Consider the following 20,324-nt stretch of genomic DNA (forward strand, 5'->3'; position numbering starts at 1 on the left):
AACAAATTATTATTATTATTATTTTGAGAGTTGGAGTTTGTTGTGGGGTCCTTGGCTCAAAGCAATGGAATTCTGGAAGTTGGATTTGTTGTTGTGTCTTTGGCTTGAGGCTATGGAATTCTGGGAGTTGGAGCCTCCACCTCAGCCTCCGATGGCCCCCTCCTTTGCTCCCATCTCTCCCTCAGCCTCCTGTTTCATTTCCTTCATCCCTGTCATCTACATCTAAATGTACCCTTCTGAGCACCGGAAGCAAATGGGGCAAAACTGCAGCACAACATCATGGGAAATGTGGGACCTTGGAGGTTTGGGGGGGGGGGTGTACCAAGACAGAAGCAAAGTTGTATTCCACATCAGACCAATTCGGAGTGAAACTGAAGAGAGCTTGGAAGCAACTTCTGTGAATTCGCTTGTTACCGAATTCACCAAAATGAGGAGTCACTTTGGATTCACTGCGGAGTTGCCATGGAACAACTCTCCATAGAAAGCAATCACGTGTGATAATACATCACGTTATCACCTGAATTCGCATTGTTGGACCTGCGGTCATGTCGGACCAGAACCGCAAAAAAACCCATGTGATAAAGCCCTATGACTAAGCACTTCCAGCAGAATTTAAGTATCCAGCCAACATAATGAATTGTTGATTACTTCAATATTCCAACTCTTAAATGCTTTGCCCTGCTTGAATGACTTAAGATATGTTGTCCCATTTGCAAAATCACCACTTGGTTGTGTGTGTGAGAGAGAGAGACACAACTGAGCATCAACAAATAATGCCCCCTGACAATAAATATCCCAACTTCTCTGCTATTGTTTAAATGTGTTTTACTATCTAGTATGACCTATATATAACAAATCTGATACGATGGAATTAAAAATGTAGAATTTCCAGAAATGTTGGAATCATGGGGAAGGGAATCATTTTTGCAGCAAATTTTCCTAAATAAATAAATAAACAAGAGATAGAAATATTCTTTCCAGACTGAAAGTCATTTTTTCACCTTTGAAAACTGAAATGCATTCTGTATAATTTGATTTGGCATAAAATATCATTAAAAGTAGTTTTAAATTTGTTGTTATTTTTTATTTTGTTTACATGATCTGGAACTGTAAGGAACCTTTGATTTTGCTAGTTTACTAGGCGCAGAGAGAGTAAAAAAAAAAAACAGGGGGGAAATCATCATTAGTAAATCAAAGAAAATGACATAGGCACGTTACAGACCGCCCGTTTGGGGCGGCCTGTATCCAGCCCTTTCCCTGCCGGATCGGGGCCTCAGCTGCCACAACAGCAGCCTCTGAGGCCCCAATCCGCCACTTTCCAGGCTGCGGGAAAGTGGCAAAAGGCCGCTTCCCCGCAGCCTGGAAAGGGGTGTCCTTGGGGCTTTCAAGCTTCAAGCCCCAAGGACACCCAGTGACGCAAAGGTGGAAGGAGCTCCGAAACAGAGCTCCTTCCAGGGCTGCGGAAAGGGTGTCCCAGGCGCCCTCGTATGGTCCCAGTACGTCACTTCTGCGCCGCCCCGTTTGGAGGCGGCACGGTCATGACGTAGCAATGGTGGCCCTCGTGTGGAACGGGCACCACCATTTTGTATGGACCTAGTCCGTACTAGGGTTAGGGGCGTCAGGAAGTGACGCCCCTACATAACCCTAGTACGTCCTGGTGACGTACTATACGCCCATCCGGAACGGGCCTTAGTGTCCTCTAGTCCTCATTCACATACAGTGGACTTAGGAAAAGAAAACTGTGCCTGGACATTTAATGTGCTGATACTGTACACAGTCTTACATGAAAGTCTTCCTGTTATATGGTTTTTATGAATAATTTGGGTGGAATATGAACACTTTGTCTTAAATATTTTATTCATCATTTTAAAAGACAATATTCCACAATTAATTAGTTTTTACTTTTTTCCAGAAAAAGCCTTCCAGACGCCATCTTATTTCCAACCCCCAGTTTTTTCCCCTGTAACTTCACATCTCATTATCAATATTTCAAGCATATTAAAATTCAGCTTAACAGCTCTCCATCAGCACCAGTCTCTGAGCTTTTATGCTAACACTCTCCATCTGACAGTAAACAGATTCTGTTTACTGTATATTACTGTAATATGAACCCTTGCTTATTTTTCACTTAACAGGGACACTAATGTTAATGTTGTTGCTGTGTGCTTTCAAGTTGTTTCCAACTTCTGATGACCCTAAAGTGAACTTATTAGGGGGTTTTCTTAGCAGGATTTGTTAAGAGGAGGTTGCCATTGACATTCCCTGAGGCTGAGAGTGTGTGTGACTTGCCCAGTGGGTTTCCTGGTCTCCAGAGTCATAGGAGTTTATCACGCGTGAGGAATTTCTCTTAATTTCAAATGAAAAGAAAGTGGGGCCAGAACGCATTCACGTAAAGTCGCTAGTTTAGCGAAATTATGTGAATGCTCATTGCATTCAAACTGGCTCTCCATTGCCCCAAAATAGCATACCATTGCCCAAATTTGCGTGTGGCAATCTATCACGCAATAACGTGAAACCCCATGATTGCACTCGTACTGACTTCCCATTGCCCGAATTTGTGTGTAGTGGGTTATCACGCAATAATGTTAAACCCCATGATTGCGTTCAGATTGCCATTGGATTATACTTCCACTTTCCCTTGTCTGATAAACTCCCAAGGTCTAACACTGAAACCACTATGCCATGATGTCTCTCTGCTAATCTGTTAATATATATGGTCTCTATTAATATACATATATACTTCCCAAAACAATTTGGATTAATCTAGCAGTGTTGTCTTTCAGTTTAACAACAGCCAAGACTGTGTAAATTCTAAGTTTGAGATCTTTTCCCACAGAGTTGAATATTTTGCCTTAATTCTTTTAATGAAGACTAATCAAACTGTGTTGTTATCGATGCAATGATTTTTGTTTCTTTCTGATAATTACAAGATTAAGAATAGTTTGCAGGGTTGTGCAGTCCTGCTCTCCCCGCTCAATTTCTCCGTTGATTGAAAAGGGAGCAGCCTCTGTTTTATTTTTCCACTGCCTCCACTACTTTTACATGTAGTTCATGTATGCAGCTGATTTAATGTGGTGAATGCAACAAAGGGTAAACATATAACCGAGAATATATATAATAACCATGATTATGTGGCCCTGTGATCTAGAATCTATGATGAAATATACATTGGGTCCTTGTTATCCACTAGGATTTGGTTCCAGGATCCCCTATGGATAATAAAATCCATGTATGCTCAAATCCTGTGGCACAGCAAAATGATGTCCCTTATATAAAATGGAAAATCAAAATTGCGATTTTGGATTTATACTTTTATAAAAAATATTTTCAAGTTGTGGATACTTGAATCCATGGATAAAAAATCTGTGGCTAAGGAGGGTTCGCTGTACATTCTTCAAAATATAGTAGCTGTAAACTGATTACTCTGCCTAGTAAATATTTGAAGAACTATAAAACAAAAAGTTCAAAACAAAAATCAAGGATTTAAGTGCACATTGGTAAATAAAGTATACACCCAATTCTGAGCATTCTAAAATCTTTACACAAGAGAAAAGTTTGAAATAAATAAAACAGAAATTGAGAAAAAAAGCCAGCAGACTCAAATTAAGGGAAAGACCACAGTTGAACAGAAGTACAATTAATAAGTACATATGCTTTACTGATGCACAAACAGAAGAGGGGGAAACTGTTATCTGGGAGTGGGGTGGTCTACAGCAATCCCTATGTCCATCTGAAATATGTGTTAGGTAGAATGCCACACCTGAATTACCTGAGTCTGTAGTTCCTCCAGTTTACGTCTTCTTGCATGAAGAGCTTTACTTGGAAAAGCCCAAAAATAATTGGAAGTCCCAATCCTATCACTGTCCACCATCCCATCATCAACTAAGCTCTGTAAGACCTCCTTCACTGACATAGAAGCTGTCAAAGAAACAAACACTGTATTACTTATAGTCACTGGAAGATCAAAAGAGTTTACTATTGTTTAAAACATATGATAATATTATAAAAATACCTGTAAGGCTGCATCAATAGAAGTATAATATCTAGATCAAGGGAAGTAATAGTGCCACTCTATTCTGCTCTCGATAGGCGCCACCTGGAATATTGTGTCCAGTTCTGGGCACCACAATTTAAAAAGGATGTTGAAAAACTGGAGTGTGTCCAAAGGAGGGCGACTAAAATAGTGAAAGGTCTGGAAACCATGTCCTATGAGGAAAGACTTAGGGAGCTGGGGATGTTTAGCCTGGAGAAGAGAAGGTTAAGAGGTGATAAAGCCCTATTTAAATAATTGAAGGGATGTCATATTGAGGAGGGAGCTTGTTTTCTGCTGCTCCACAGATTAGGACCTGGAGCAATGGATGCAAGCTACAGGAAAAGAGATTCCACCTCAACATTAGAAAGAACTTCCTGACAGTAAGCACTATTCGACAGTGGAACACACTCCCTCGGAGTGTGGTGGAGTCCCCTTCTTTGGAGATCTTTAAGCAGAGGCTGGAAGGCCATCTGTCAGGGATGCTTTGATTGAGATTTCCTGCATGGCAGGGGGTTGGACTGGATGGCCCTTGCAGTCAACTAACAGGCAAGAGGCCTGTTTTTATGGCCTTCAGGGATCAATTTTATTTTTTGAAGTATTTTTGAAAAGAAAAGAAAAGAAAAGAAAGCTCCAGATTGCCCAAAAATGATCTATAAGAGATGTGGAAGGCAGTTCCACCACACTTGGATTCTCCAGGGGTCAAAATGAATTTTTTGCAAACAAACAAACAAACAAACACCAAACTTTTAAATGTTTTTGCCTAAAAATGCCCTCTAGAGGCCCAGGAAGGCTCCAAAATATACCCCTATGTCCCCTAGAGGGCTTCTGAGGGCTAAATAATTGGGGGTTGGAGGGGAGGAGATGCAGTGGGGATGTGGTCCTCCAAGGTGTCCTGGATTGCTAATGGAGCCCCTCTAATCTTGCACAGTTGCCCACCACTGCTTTATATATTCTGCAGTGGCAAAAATATCAATAGACAGTGAGTGTGCCTGCGTCATATGTGGACACACCATATGCAGCTTTCAGCACACGTTGAAAGCTGCTAGGGAACCCGCGGGAGCCCGCCAGGCGCAAGCAGCCTTGCGCTCCATTAAGAATAAATTTCTTACCACTAGCTGAGCTGACTAGGGCTGATGTCTGTTGTAGGCTAAAAATATCTGGAAGACTATAGCTCCCAAGCCCTGAAATTAGAATGGATCATAGCACTCATATAGCTCCTTACAGAGGACCATACTTTCAATGCCCCTATGTGAACAGTAACTTAGGGAAAATTTGATCACCTGATAAAATACAGTTTGCCCTCTCCATACGTGGAAATCTGTTCCGGATCCCTCTGCGTATGGGGAAAAAACGTGTAAGCTCAAACCCCATTGACTGCAATGGGGGAGCGCTTCTGTGTTTGGCACGTACCATTCATTGGTTAAGGTTAAACCCGCATATGGCGCAGCGCGCTGTATGTTGTTGTCAAGAGTAAGTATGGTGGAAAAGAACTCTGTATACTCACTGATTCCTTTCTCTTTGGGAGCAATTTTTTCAATGTCTTTTAACTGGAATACATCTTTCTGTTGATGGGGGACAGAGAGAAATATGCACATTATTACTATAATCATTTAAAACATAAAACTCAGGGCATTTAACACACTCTGGAATTCCTTCTTCTTTGAAGAAGATCTGTGGTTTAGGCTTAATAGTTATGACCCAATAACTTTTGAAATACAGTACTGTATATCTAAGACCACTGAACTACAGCTTACTGAAAGAAGTGGGAGGAACTGGTTGACGCTTTTACTAATTTTCCATCTTCTCTTTTCTAACAGCAGGTATAATTTCTCAAGAATCCTCTGAAACTACACATACAGGAGAGTTGTTGATTCTTCTTGTGACACCTTGCAAATAAATGTGAAGTACTGCAGAAATGGGAAACAGTGAACTATCCCAACCTTTTAATAATACTTAAAAGCAGAAAAACAATCCCTGCAGTTGGATTTTGTCTGAAGTTTGTGAACTGCTCCATCATTCTATTGCTTAAGCTATGGGTAAGCCTTCTACTATTGTACTACAACTCTCATCAGTTCTAGAAAGCATACTGATGGTGAGGCATGATGTAGATCAACAATGGGCAACTGTGGAAGGCTAGGGGACTCTGCACCTCCTAAAAGATTTTTGTCTCCAAATACCATATGATGACCATTTTCATCACTTTTTTTTTTTTTTTACTTTTGGTCTTCCTGGGCCCTTTTCAACAACAGCAAGTGAAAAGAAATCACTTCCTGTTTCAAAAAAGGCTTCTCCTGGGCCTAAATTGTTTCAGGTGAGCCTACCACATGGAGGAAATTCTCCCATGCTTCACAGAGGGCATATTCAAGCAAACAATTTAAATATTTAGCAAAAAGCTTTTTGACATCCCTCCAAACATTGTGGAAATGCCCTCCGCCCATGTCAGAAGGCACTGAGGCAAAAGAAATTTTTGCAAAAGGAAATGATAAAAAAATCGGGCTCCCAGGGGTTTCATGCTGTGCACAGGCTGCACTTTGCCCACCCCTGTTATACATGCAGTCTAACAAGGGGGGTGCAATTTACTCATCACTGGCTGAAGTCAAGGTTCTGTACAAATTGACCCAAAATATAGCTTTTGTTCTGCTTTTTAAAACAAAAGACGACTGCTATTGATATACAAGCAGACAGACAAAAACAAATGTTAACCAGCATATTTGAGTATAACACAGTTTGTGATTTTACCATGGAATCACAAATTAGTCCTGGAAAGCATATCTGTCTTAAAGAATCCTTGGACCTTTAGTTTGTTCCAGTGTACAGAAGGCAGCAAAGTACTCTGGAAGAAAATGACTGAGGCTTAAATCAGTTTAATTTTGTAATGAAGAATGCTTCTAGTATATTTTGTGAAAGGCATGCACTAGTGCTTTTTTTTGCAGAGAATTTAAAATACCTCACTGAGCTACAAATTCCAGGATTCCTTAGAATGGAGCCATGACAATTTAGGTGGCATAAAAGTGATAACTGTGCAGTGCAGATAAACCTTATGCCTCTAGCCAATGTAAATGGGAAGATGAGGTAGAGCACAGTCACTACTGTATCCAACTGCTGTGCAAGAATGAACATGTTACTCCTTATCAGTGTGAAGCCAGTGAGTGAAACCAGATTATGACTCCCATCACACTTCTGGGCCTTAAATATTCAAACTTGTACTAATGGCCATACTGGTTGAGAGAATGTGAGATCTACAGTCCAAAGAGTAAGATCTCCATTTTCTGCCTTTTTGAGCATAAAAGCCCCATTCCCTCATTAGTGTAGCAATGCTTATAGAAATTCAGGGGACATCATTATGACTATTGCCATTTTGCAGAAAGACCGGGAACAGCAGTCCTACCATAGGTACAGACTGGTGACTGGTAATTTCAAATACCTCATGAAGGATTCCTAATCCTGTGGAATCCCTATTGCTGGGAGAGCTATACCTGCTGAATAGCTGCAACTAAGAGAAAAGCTAGTAAAGAAAATGAGTCCTGGAGATGCAGAAAACACTGCAGGCTGTGCATCTCTACAAGCAAAGAAGTTGGTAAAACCCAACCTTCTATAACCTATATCCATAAAGTGAAAAATTAGTGAAATGTGTGCTTGCTAGTCAACTTTTCATAATCAACATTGTGATTTACATAACAAATGCAGCTGCCTGCATATGGGAAACCAGAATATAGCACCCAACAGTAAGAAAGAAACTCTAGGAGTCTGCTGAGGGTAGGGAGAGAAGTTAGAAGAGAAGAATGAATGAGCACCAGTGGACAAGAAACTAGCAAGGAGGAAGAAGTCTGGATGAGGAAGTGAGAGAAAGGAAAAGGAAAAGGCATGGGGGACACTAAGGAATTTCTAATCCAGGCAAAACTGGTAACATCTGAACAAGTGTAGGGTAAAGCTTTTTCATTAGTAGTGCATTAATTAAACCACTTTTCTATAAGATTTTGACATGTTTTTTTCCTTGCTGTTGTGTGATTTTCAAATTGTTTCTAGTTTATGGTGATCCTAAGATGAACCTATCATGGGGTTTTCTTGGCAAAAATTGTTCAGAGGAGGTTTGGCATTGCTTTCCCTGAAGCTGAGAGCATGCGACTTGACGAAGGACATCCAGTGCATTTCTGGCCAAGCTGGGAATTGAACCCTGGTCTCCAGAGTTGTCTTCCAACATTGAAACCACCACATCACCAACTTTATCACTGTAGCTTACCATAGGTTTTGCTAGTTCTGTTTGCCTTCTGCTGCTAAATAAGTGGGTTGAGGGAGAAAACACAAAAAGAGTAAAACAAAGAAGATTTGGAGTTTGTCTATAGTGTTGACTCAAACTGTAGACATTCCACAGTACATGCCTCTTCTCACCACTGCCAGCATTACGTGTATTGTGAGCAGTATTACTGCAGGACTACATGATAAGCAACTATTTGAAACCAGACTTCCATAGAAAACTCCATGAAAGGGATAGGTGGATTTTATTTTGTTTTCTCCGAACCCCACCCATATATGCATGTTTTCAGTTCAGACTCTGTATGTGCACAATGAAAGTATTCACAATATAGTCTGAAATAAACAAGTATGACTTACTGTTTCAAAGAAGATTTCCATCATTCGAGTTCTCTTCTCTTCAGCACTCAAACCCCTTTTCTTCGACTAAACAGAAGAAAACATGAAACAAAACTAAATACTACTTTTAAAACATCAGAAGAACATCTTGACTAGAGTTTGGGAAAATTATTTTTTTATTACACCTCTAACAGTTATTTTGTCTGCATACTGTCCCCAAATATATTGGCTCCAAGCTCTGCTCTAGAGAACAAGAATTCTGTCTCTCTGGAAACTTCTGACACAATCAATTTTTAGTATTTTATCCATCAAAAATAAAATACAGAAACACTAACATAACTGCAAAGTTTTACATAAGTTCATCTGCATCCTCTGTATCACCTATGCTGGAGTGGGAACTGTGTGGCCCTCCAGTTATTACTAAACTGCAGTTCCTAGCATGTCTTCCCATTGGCTATGCTGACAAAGGCTGCTGAAAATAGAAACATTTTCATCATCCCTTAGGGATAGTTCTGCTTGAACCACCTGGTTCCCAGTTCCTATTCGTTTTTTCCTAAGATTATGTTTAAAAGCTTTCTTGCCCCCTCCAATCCAATTGGTATCCCATTGCTGATGGACAGCACTCATTAGCAGCTCTACAACCTTCATTCCATTTCCCACACTGTTCTGAGCATTCCCCAGAATTAGAAGAAGCATTGAAGCTACAAGAGGGAATGCCAGAAATCATTTCCTTGGTTCTACTAAAATAGGGCTGTTTTTCCTTGTAGAGCAAGGCAGCTATCTCAGGCAGCAGACGTAAGGCTTCATGAAACAGCAGCAAATTGCTAGTGTCATTTACTTTTTTTGTTGTTGTATTTTTACTTTCAGGGTTGGGAAGAAGTATTTTGTGAGATTTTTCTGCCTCGTGTGTGCTCCAATAACTTGTGTGATTCTTGCACTATGCAGTGTGGTTGCAAGTTTGTGTGCCCATCTACTGATATGCCCAAGTCAGAAACATCTGTTGGCCATCCCTGCACTGACAGATACTTCCTGTCTGCAACACAAGTTGGACACATGTTGTTGTTGTGTGCCTTCAAGTTGTTTTTGACTTAAGGAGACTGTAAGGGACCTATTACAGGATTTTGTGGGCATGATAGTGTGTAACTTGCCCAAAGTCAACCACTAGGTTTCTATGGCTGAGTGGGGAATCGAACCCTGGTCTCCAGAGTTCACACTACTACACCACGCTGGCACTACAGCCCACTATCTTTTTGAAAGGAGTACTGTTTGTTGTTGTTGTGGCCTTTGAGTCATTTCCAATTTATGGAGAGCCTATCATGGGATTTTCTTGATTTGTTCAGAGGAGGTTTGCCACTCCCTTGCACAGAGGCTGAGAGCATGTGACTTGCCCCAATGCACATAATGTATACACTCCTTTCACCTGGTATCCTCCTTTCAGTTGTGGTGGATTATTAGCCCACTAAGCATGTGCTCAAAAACCTTATCTCCCTAGTTGGAGCTAGAAGATACATGAATTGGCTTAAATCCACAGGATTCACAAGAAAAGGTTTTACATGAAAGACAGGAAAGGAGGATAAAATGACATGTGGTCACTACCTGATGACTTCTATTGACGTTCAGCTGATAGACTGGTAGATTTCACAAGAAAGCAGTCTCTTGTTTTTGAAGCCCCTTGCTGTTGGGACTACCACAGCTAATGTAGCTAATGGTGAGGAATGCTGGAAGCTGCAGTTCAACATCATAGAGGGTCATATGATTCCTATCCATGCACAGACTATTGAGATCCAACCACTATAATATGCACACCAGATTTATGTCTCTGTTATTGCTTTCCGTGCTCAACTCTTCAAAGGAAATGCATGTTGAGCCAATTATTTTTAATGCAAACTGGATACAATCCAGAGTAGACAAGCGGATACATATATTCAGTAAGCTACCTCCTGGGTTACTTTGCAGCAACTGCTGGCACTTTAAAAGGAGCTTGGCAAATGAACGCCAAAGGTTTTTACAAGGCAAACTAAGGGGGTAATGTTCTAAGTCAGTATGTGAATTTCTTGTGCATTCTCAAAATGATGAGCATATCTGCCTACATCTTATCAATGTGACTTCAACATATATTGGCCAGAATCCTCCATCACTGTAGCTTTAAGTATAATTAGCTACACTTTAAGCATACAGTCAAACTTTTGTATCTGGGGAGGGGATGCATTCTGGACTCCTCACGAATACGAAAAAACACTGGGCCTCAAGTCCTATTGTTCCCTATGGCGGTGTGACATGCGTGCAGCCACTAGCATGGTCACATGCACGCACTGTGATTTGGGGCAATGGGGCTTGCCATGCACAGATGCTCAAATCCACAGATGGCTAGGTCCCACTGTAATTAGCTACATAGCAAAGACACTAAGAAGCCCTGTTAGTGAACTGTGAAGATGCATAAAACACCAGTGAGTGTTCTGGTGCATATTGGGCTCTATCAGACCTTTTCCTGCTGCTAGGCTCTGTCTCCCAAGCCTTTTGTCCCCAGAGAGCCTCCTAGGAACACAGCGGAGGAAGGGGGGGAACTTTTTGCCAATCTACTTAGAGAAATGGATGGTTCATTTTTTGATAAAAGTTAAGGTACTTGTCAGTGAAGACTTTTTGAATCCTGGGAAGGAAAATGGTGGCAGTGCCAGCTGGCCCTCAGAGGCACTGGTGCTTTTGCCTCTCTGCAGAATGGATCCGAGGAGTCCTGTGCAAAGTTTTACCCTCGACTTAATGATGGGTCATATCAAAATCCATCATTTTGCCCCCCAAATTTCCCCTCAACTTATATATGAGATCAACATATATGAGTATATATGTACTGAAGAAAGTCAGGGGGGAAAGTGCAAAGGCAGGTTTACAGTTGAACATTAAGAAAGCAAAATAATCCAGGATGGTCCATGCCATCATATTTCCAATTTCTTTGTATGGTTGTGAAAGATGGACAGTGAAGAAAGATAATAGGAAAAAAGTCAACTCATTTGAAATGTGGTGCTGGAGAAGAGTTCTACAGATACCATTGACATCTAAAAATGGGTGCTAAAGTAAATCAAGCTTGAACTTTCCCCAGAATCTAAGATAACTAAACTGAGATTGTTGTATTTTGGCTCTATTATGAGAAGACAAGACTCCCTAGAAAAGACAATACAATAGGTCCTTTGTATCCATTGGGGTTTGGTTCCAGGGTCCCCCATGGATACCAAAATCTGTGGATGCTCAAGTCCCAGTAAATACAGTCCACATATAAAATGGCAAAATCAAGATTTGTTTTTTGGAATTTATATTTTCTTTTTGAACATTTGCAAGCCATGAATGGTTGAATCTGTGGATAAAGAATCAGTGGGTATGGAGGGCAACTGTAATGCTTAGTAAGCAAAAGAAATTTCTTATTTTGAAATTATAGGTAATTATTCTGGGCTTCTGTACAAGATAGATCTTCTGGTCAGCTTCCTGTAACTTATGTTACAATTAGATTAGGAAAGGAACTCCTTTTAAAAAAAACAGGTTACCCCACACAAACAAGTACTGTACACACAAAATATCCTAATTTCTCAAAACATTTAAAAAGCTGACAAACAGCAGGAAAGCTAGCTTTACAACAGGAAAACCTTCTTATATTATATAAAGAGAATAGGCACAGTGCTCTGAAAAATTTGAGGAGATATAAAATGACTGAGGTCCAAAACACACTGCAATAATAATCCAGTTTGAGACCACTTTAATGGTCCTGGCTCAGGACTAGAGAATCCTGGGAATTGTTTATTATGGCACCAGAGCTCTCTGACAGAGGCGGCTAAATGTCTCACAAAACTACAAACTAGATTATTTCTGCAGTGTGTTTTGGACCTAAGGATGCACTTGCACTACAGAAATAACACAGTTTAATCACACATTAACTGACACGGCTCAATGCTATGGAATTCTGGTGTTCGTAGTTTTGTGAGATATTTAGCCTTCTCTGTCAGAGAGCTCTGGTGCCACAACAAACTATAAATTCAAGGATTCTACATAAAGGAGCCATGGCAGCTAAACCATTGTCAAACTGATTTATTTCTGCAATGTGGATGCAGAAAAAAACACAGTTTGGGTAATTATGTTCAGAGTTACTACAGGCCCCAGAATCCCCCTGCATGCACACTGTGGGGAATGAATGAAAACCTTATTTAGCAGAGGAGTCATGATCAGATATTGATGAGGGGGTGAGGGTTTGTCTTTACTGGCCAGAAAACTTGGGCTGCTCCTGGACTATTCTGCTCCAAATTCCTTGTTACTTGTGCTCTCTCTGCATTTGCTGCCTGGTGCTGCCATTGAAGTCAGAACAAGGCACATAGCCATGTTATCAATGCTGAGCACTTCATTCTGATCTCAGAGTAACTCGCACCCACAGCAACTTTCTGGGCAGCTTACAGGGACCACGTAGGAAGAGCCAAACACCGGGAGCAAAAGGTAAGGTTTTAAAATTTGGATTAAGGAGTGGAAAGGCCAAATCAGGTGTGGATGTCATGAAGACAGTTTGCACCCAATTCAGGGTTTTGGCCCTGTGTCATGTGAACAGGACACAGTGAGCCTGGGGAGAGGTTTGGAGTAAATAACCCATGAGAACAAGTCCAGAGATGGCAAAGCATATTTTCCTTCACATCAACCTCTTGGGAAAGCAAGTTACACAAGCACGCCAAAATGTGCGTTTTCAACAGAAAGTCATGACAGGATGCAATATATTTGTACCTACCTCTCATAGATGCCGGTGAAGCTGACATTTATATATCTTTTACTCTACCATGGTTTTGTTTGCGGTTATGAAAATGTGTGGGAAGCAACAGGTGTTAAGTCTCAAAAACATCAGAGCATAACAACTATTTTAACTGAGCTGCTGACAACAGGGCTAAAGAGAGTTCTGACTGAACTACTCATAGTGGCTTTTCAGCCACTCATTTATGTAGCTGTGTGAATTTGCAGGACACTTCCAGCATAAGAATTGTGTTGGATTAGATCAGTGGCCCCCCCAAAATTGTGAGCTAGCACCCCCTTTGATCGTGGGTGATAATCCTAGCACATCCCAAGGCCTATTTCCTGGTATTAGGTTTAATGTTTGTGCAGCAGCCAGCTGGCCAGCAGATCCACTCAGCTTGCCACCATCTCCTTCTCCTCTATCTCATGTGTGAATACACCATTAAAGAGCAGTTTGGGGACCATTGCTCTAACTCCTCATCCCCACCATGGTGCAATGGCTCCCCATATCTTTCTTGTACACCAATACTTTGACTGAAAGCCCTTCTGCAGCTCCCTTTTTCCTCACTACTCCCTTGCTGCCTTCTTTTCCCTCACCATCCTGCTGGATCGTTCCATGCTTCCAAAGGGGTGTTCTGCCCATTTTGGGAGTCACTGGATTACATCAAAGCCTATCTGGTCCAGCATTCTGCTGCCCATGGGAGGCCCAGAAGCAGAACAGGAATGCAAACACGTCCAGCATCTCATGTATCCCAATAACGGAAATACCAACAATGGGAACTATGCAACTTCTGGATGTTGCTGGATTGTAGTGTCCAGCATTTGCAGTCCTGAGCCATAATAGCCATTAATGTGAAGTACTAGGAGTTGCAGTCCAACATCTGGAGGATCACACAATTCCCACCACTGTGATATACAGACATGCACAATTTTTGTCACTGGAAATAATCTGTAGCCATGCTGAACACAAGTTGAACATGAGTCAACAATGTGATGCGGCAACTAAAAAGACCAATGTGATTCTAGGCTGCACCAATAGAAGTATAGTATCTAGATCAAGGAAAGTAATAGTGTTGTTCTATTCTGCTTTGGTCAGGACCCACCTGGAATATTGTGTCCAGTTCTGGGCATCACAATTCAAAAAGGATATTGAAAACAGAATAGAAATAGAATAGAATAGAGTAGAATCATAGTCTCTCCTCATAAGGCATGTTTCCAGACCCTTCGCCATTTTGGTTGCTCTCCTCTGGACACATTCCAGCTTCAAGACTTATGGAGCTGGGTATGTTTAGCCTGGAAAAGAGACAGTTAATAGGTGATATGATAGCCCTGTTTAAGTATTTCAAGGGGCGTCACACTGAGGAGGGAGCAAGCTTGTTTTCTGCTGCTCCAGAGACTAGAACACGGAACAATGGATGGAAGCTCCGGGTAAAGAGATTCCACCTCAACATTAGGAGGAACCTCCTGACAGTAAGAACCATTTGACAGTGGAACAAACTCCCTTGGAGTCTAGTGCAGTCTCCTTCCTTGGAGGTCTTTAAACAGAGGCTGGATGGCCATCTATCAGGGATGCTTTGATTGAGAGTTCCTGCATGGCAGGGGTTAGACTGTATGGCCCTTGTGGTCTCTTCCAACTCTATGAATCTATGACTGGTATCCAGTAAAGGCTATAATAATCTCCATGAAGGTCTGTGGGATAGTGATGAGCGCTCATACTTCTTCTGACTGGACACATTCAGCCAAAATTTCCTCTGTGCCTCTGTCTCCTAGCTAGGTTAGAACTGTGTTGTACGAAAAAGCAAAAGTGGCAACCAAGGGACCACAGAAAGCATGTAACCACGGTCAAAGCATAGGAACCATTATGCGACTTGGACACAGTTTTGTTGGAGCGGGGGATGAAGACATTTTTCACAGAGGACAGGTCTTCCGATCCGCAGGGAGAGGCAGGGGAATATACATAAAATTATTATTATTATTATTATATTGTTACAGATATGAGCCAAGGCAAAGGGAGTGTCTCAACGATGATCTGATTCCTGGACAAATGACACACTACAGTTGGCCCTCCATATCCATGAATTATTTATCCACAGATTCAATGCCAATTCCAAAAAGCAAAACTTGCTAGTTTACATAAGAGACACCATTTCACTATGCCATTCTACTTAGTGGGACTTGAGCATCCACAGATTTTGGTGTCCATCTGGCCATGCTGGCTGGGGCTGATGGGAGTTACAGTCCACCAGCCTCTGGAGTGACACACTCAAGTCCTACTCTATTTAAAGGAACCTGCTCCCAAGTGTGTGTAAAATAAGGGTGCAGCCTGGCTATGGTGGCTGGGGGCGATGGGAGTTACAGTCCATCACTCTCTGGAGTGGCACATCCCAAATCCACTCAAGTCCTGCTCAGTGTAAAGGAATTGTGTGTGTAAAATTAGGTTGCAGCCTGGTTATGGTGGCTGGTGATGATGGGAGTTACAGCCCAACAACCTCTGGAGTGGCACATCCCTAATCCACTCAAGTCCCTGTCAGTTTAAAGGAACCTGTCAAAAACGTTTTACTACTCCAGGAGTGGATAATAGCCAGATGCAGTGAGGCTGCAGTTCCCATCATCCCCCACCACGGGCCATGCTGGCTGTGGCTGATGTTACAGTCCACCTGCCTCTGATGCACTCATGTCCCATTCACGGAGTGTGTAAAATTAGGGTGCAGCCTGGCTATGGTGGTTGGGGATGATGGGAGTTACAGTCCACTGGCCTCTGGAGTGGCACGCCCCTAATCCACTCAAGTCCTGCTCAGTGTAAAGGAATTTGCTCCCAGGTGTGTGTAAAATTAGGGTGCAGCTTGGCTATGGTGGCTGGGGATGATGGGAGCTACAGTCATCACCCTCTGGAGTGGCACACCTCTAATCCACTCATGTATAAAGTAACTTGCTCCCAGGTGTGTGTAAAATTAAGTTGCAACCTTCAGGTCCCAAAGTTGCTCCATTAACCCCCGCGAGTAACGAGGAACGCATAGTTACAGAGCGTTCCTTCTCCGTTCCTCGCTCAGGGACGCTCCCCCGCCTCCGAAGCAGGACCCAAAGGCTGCTTACCATCTCTGCTGCCGCCCGCCCGCCTTCCTTCCTTCCTGCCTTCCTTCTTTCCCAGAATGGCGGGAATCCTCTTAGAGGCAAAAGCGGCGGGAAGCTACTCAGCCGCTCCGCCCTCTGGCTGACCAGCGCCACCTGCTGCCTTCCGGCCAAACTGCAACCTGACAAAATGGCTCCCTTTGCCTGCATCCTTCTCTTTTAATTTACATAATAGTCCAAAACACTGCTCAAACAACCCACTTTGACTGCCCTGGCTCAGTGCTAGGGAGTTCTGGGAACTGTAGTTTTGTGAGACATTTAAAGCCTTCTCTGTCAGAGAGAGCTCTGGTGCCACAATGAACTACAAGCATGTAATAAAAATAGTAATAATAAAAATAATAATAATACTCTTATTTATATCCTGCCTCTCTGTCAATGACAATAGAGGCGGCTTAAGAGTTAAAAATTACCAGCGTTGCCAATTTCTGGAGAATTCCCCAGAAACCAGGGTAATTAATAGATTAATTAATTGAATTAATTTCTTACCAGGGATTTTGACTGACTATTCCGGTAAATATTGGGGAATTCCAAGGATTTGGGATTTTGGAAAACATTCCGGGGAATATCTTTGAGGCTTGTTGGCAACACTGCAAATTACATATAAGCCCATGTCCCAATGTCCCACCATCCCCTAAAGCATCAATTAAACAATTAATTAGTGTAGAGAGGTCTTGTAGCACCTTTGAGACCAGGACTGCATTCCCACTTACAAATCCATCGCTTTGCAATCGAAATTGATGGATTGGTTTGGCAGTGAAACGTGGTTGGCACTACATTTCCCCCGACTGCATTTTCTTCCTGCAAAATAAAACAACAATAAAACAATCATTGTGACTAATGAATTGATTCAAAATGGGCCGGATGAAGGGCAAATTTAATTCAATTCAGATCCACATCTGGTTCACACTTGCGCGGAATCGATTTCTCCAAAAAGACACAGGGAAAAATCAGCGTCAAAAAGTGTGTAGTAGAAAAATAGGAGAAACTGAACAAAAGTTGCAGATGAAGGAGGCCATCATCTCCATTGTCTGCCAGGAGGTAGTTCCCTTGCTGCCCATGTATACTCTAATTGAGCCTCTACACATTCTTTACAATCCTGATTTGGAAGATCCTGCACTGCTCTGCCCCCTTCACAGTAAGACTGTTGCCCAGACCATGGCTAACGGCTAGACTTGGCGACAAAATATGGAGGAAAGGATAGCATGGACTGTGATGGAGGCTAAAGCCATTGCAGACCAGCTAGGTTCAAGAACGGGCCCAATGGCGTTGGTTCTGTCCTTTCACACCTTCCCAGGCCAGAAGATGATAGTTGGTAGGAGGAAGGAATACTGACCAAAGCAACATAGAGTGCTACTGTTACTTCTCTCAGTCTAGACACTATGAAGATTATCGCACCGGGGTTAAAACGTTCCCCAGTGCATTCTAACATGCACGTGTGGGGGCGTGCATGGAGTGTGATGGGAACCTGATGGGGCCCAGAAAGCTAGTTTACTGCACACAGGAATGCCGCCGCTGCCGAGCATTCCCATCACATTCCCATTGAGTTCCAGGGGACGCCATTTCTGGGGATGCTTTGAAACAGTTCCCATCGCAATGGGAACGCGATGGGAACGCTCGGCAGCGACGGCGGTGTTCCTGTGTGCAGTAAACTAGTGTTCTGGGCCACATTGAGTTCCCATCACACTCCATGCAACCTAGAAAAGCATGCAGCCTGGAATCGCATTGGCTTGTCTTAGCTGCCACATCACACTGTTGACTCATGTTCAACTTGTGGTCTACTAGGACCTCAAGATCCCTTTTACATATACTGCTGTTAAGTCAAGTGTCCCACATCCAGTATCTGTGCATTTCATTTTTTCTGCCTAAGTGCTTGTTTATGGAGGTTTGAATTCACAAAGATGGTGCTTTAGCCCCATACATCTCACCAATGTAACACGCACAGGCTTACAAAGGTGTCAGACCTTCTTAGGGAATCAGGAACCCTAAAGAATACAGGCGGAATGCCATGGAAGAATGTGGACTCCAAGCCATGGGAACCCATTCAGCCAGTCATTTACAGTAACCACAGCCCTGACACGTAGTACAGGAGCACAGTGAATACAGAAAATCAGGCACTGTGCAGTAACTGTGGGAAGAGAGATTAAATGCAGTGGCAATGGCATCAGCAACCATAATAGACCTGAAATCTGCTGAGCTTAAATTTAGCCCTTGTGAAAAAGTTTGTCTGGCCCTAGTGTGGAGTCTCACCCACTGGCACTTCTATAATCGGAGGTGCTAAGGTGATTGTGCAAACGACACACACTTCCCTCAAGTACATCCTCTTAGAGAAGGTACAAAATGCCCAAGTCTTCAATGCATATATCACAGAATGGACAGTAGCCCTTGTTAATCGTGAACTTCAATAAAGAGCAAAGAAAATCTCGCACTCCCCTCGGCCTTAGAGTCACTTGAATGACTGCTTCATTTCTAGAGAAGAAATTAAAAGAGCAACAATAGGGGTTAACAAGATGAGTTCTGCGGCGTGGGGAGACTAGAAACAGGAAAGATTGTAAAAATATTTTGAAAGGCGTGTGTGTGTAAGGGAATCCAGGTAATTTTATTAAAGTCTTTCCAGGCATTTTGACTGAATATTCCAGTAAATATTGGGGAATTCCAGGTATTTTGGTAAAACATTCCGGGGAATATCTTTAAGGCCAGTTGGCAACACTGGCAGTAGTTCTCAACTTTTGTTCACCTATATTTAGGACTAAAACTCCCAGAATTCCTAATCACTGGCCATGCTAGTGGAAACTGGGAAACTAAGTCCAAAACAGAAGAAGGACCAAAGACTGAGAAGCATTAACAAAGGCAAGGAATACAATTGCTTTCCTTCACATCTGCCCTGTCTGAAAGAGGCCAGAGGAAGCTCAGAAACATGAGTTTTGAGCAGAAACTCATCTTCACTTTATATATTATATTACAAATTTATGACTTTAATATCTATACTTCAATTTCTTCCCTATTAACACAGTAGTTGAACAACAAATATGCATCTCAGGATGATATGGCAATCCAGATGTCTTTAATTCTGGAGGGGAAAAAATAAGAGGAAACAACTTTCATTTATTTATTTTTATTTTGCGGTGTTGTGATGATAAAAGATACATATTTGATTCTGGATTTTCCTGTTGTTCCAATACAAGATAAGTTTTTTTAAAAAAAAACTTTCTCTCAAGGACAAAGCATAAAAATACCATGGCACACATGAAGCTAAACCTACACACAAACACTCTTCATTGAACAGCTTTCATCCTCAGCCTTAACTAGACAGAATTCAATTTCTTCTAAACAGGAGGGAGAAGGAGAGTATAGCTGTGGTGAGAAAGAAAAAAAAAATGACTAAGATACTTCAGAATCATTTTCAGAGAGTGCAAGACTTTATAGCATTGTTTACACAAAACGTATGAAACTGGCTTATAAAGCTGGAATGTACAAAACAAAACAGAATCCAAGGACTGGAAGAGTACAACGTATGAAACAATTAGGTTTCTAGCACAGAGATATTACAATACACGATGCACATTATGGAACATTCCCATGTCATAAAGCAGGGGGAGGGAAGCAAACCATCAGGGTTAAGGCTGTGTTGCTCACGAACATCCATTTAAAGTGTTGTACATTCATCAGAAACTACCACCACTCTGGCATCATCTTACACTACAGTACAAACATCTTCCATACATTCTCCAAAACACAGACCCTTTAAATCACTGCTCACAATTTATCATCAACAGCATTTTCAGCAGACATTAATACTTTTGCTCCGTGCTGTCATCCTTTA

General features: G+C 42.0%; 1 protein-coding gene across 2 annotated transcripts in view; it reads right to left on the minus strand.

The window, feature by feature from the left end:
• Positions 1 to 16,692, minus strand: part of MND1 (meiotic nuclear divisions 1) — a 43,954-nt gene extending 27,262 nt beyond the window's left edge. Inside the window, exons 1-4 of one of the 2 annotated variants that reach the window (XM_042469961.1) lie at positions 16,469 to 16,692; positions 8,645 to 8,710; positions 5,538 to 5,595; positions 3,770 to 3,918 (exon numbers count right to left, since the gene is read on the minus strand). In XM_042469961.1, the coding sequence (XP_042325895.1) occupies positions 3,770 to 3,918; positions 5,538 to 5,595; positions 8,645 to 8,710; positions 16,469 to 16,654 (459 nt within the window). In that variant the 5' untranslated portion in view covers positions 16,655 to 16,692. Of the gene's footprint in view, positions 1 to 3,760; positions 3,919 to 5,537; positions 5,596 to 8,644; positions 8,711 to 16,468 lie in introns of both variants that reach the window. The other variant, XM_042469959.1, reaches the window with a different exon arrangement.
• Between the last annotated feature and the right edge of the window lie 3,632 nt (positions 16,693 to 20,324).

Source organism: Sceloporus undulatus, chromosome 5 (genome assembly GCF_019175285.1).
Source record: "Sceloporus undulatus isolate JIND9_A2432 ecotype Alabama chromosome 5, SceUnd_v1.1, whole genome shotgun sequence".
In the NCBI taxonomy this organism is placed as follows: Eukaryota; Metazoa; Chordata; class Lepidosauria; order Squamata; family Phrynosomatidae; genus Sceloporus; species Sceloporus undulatus.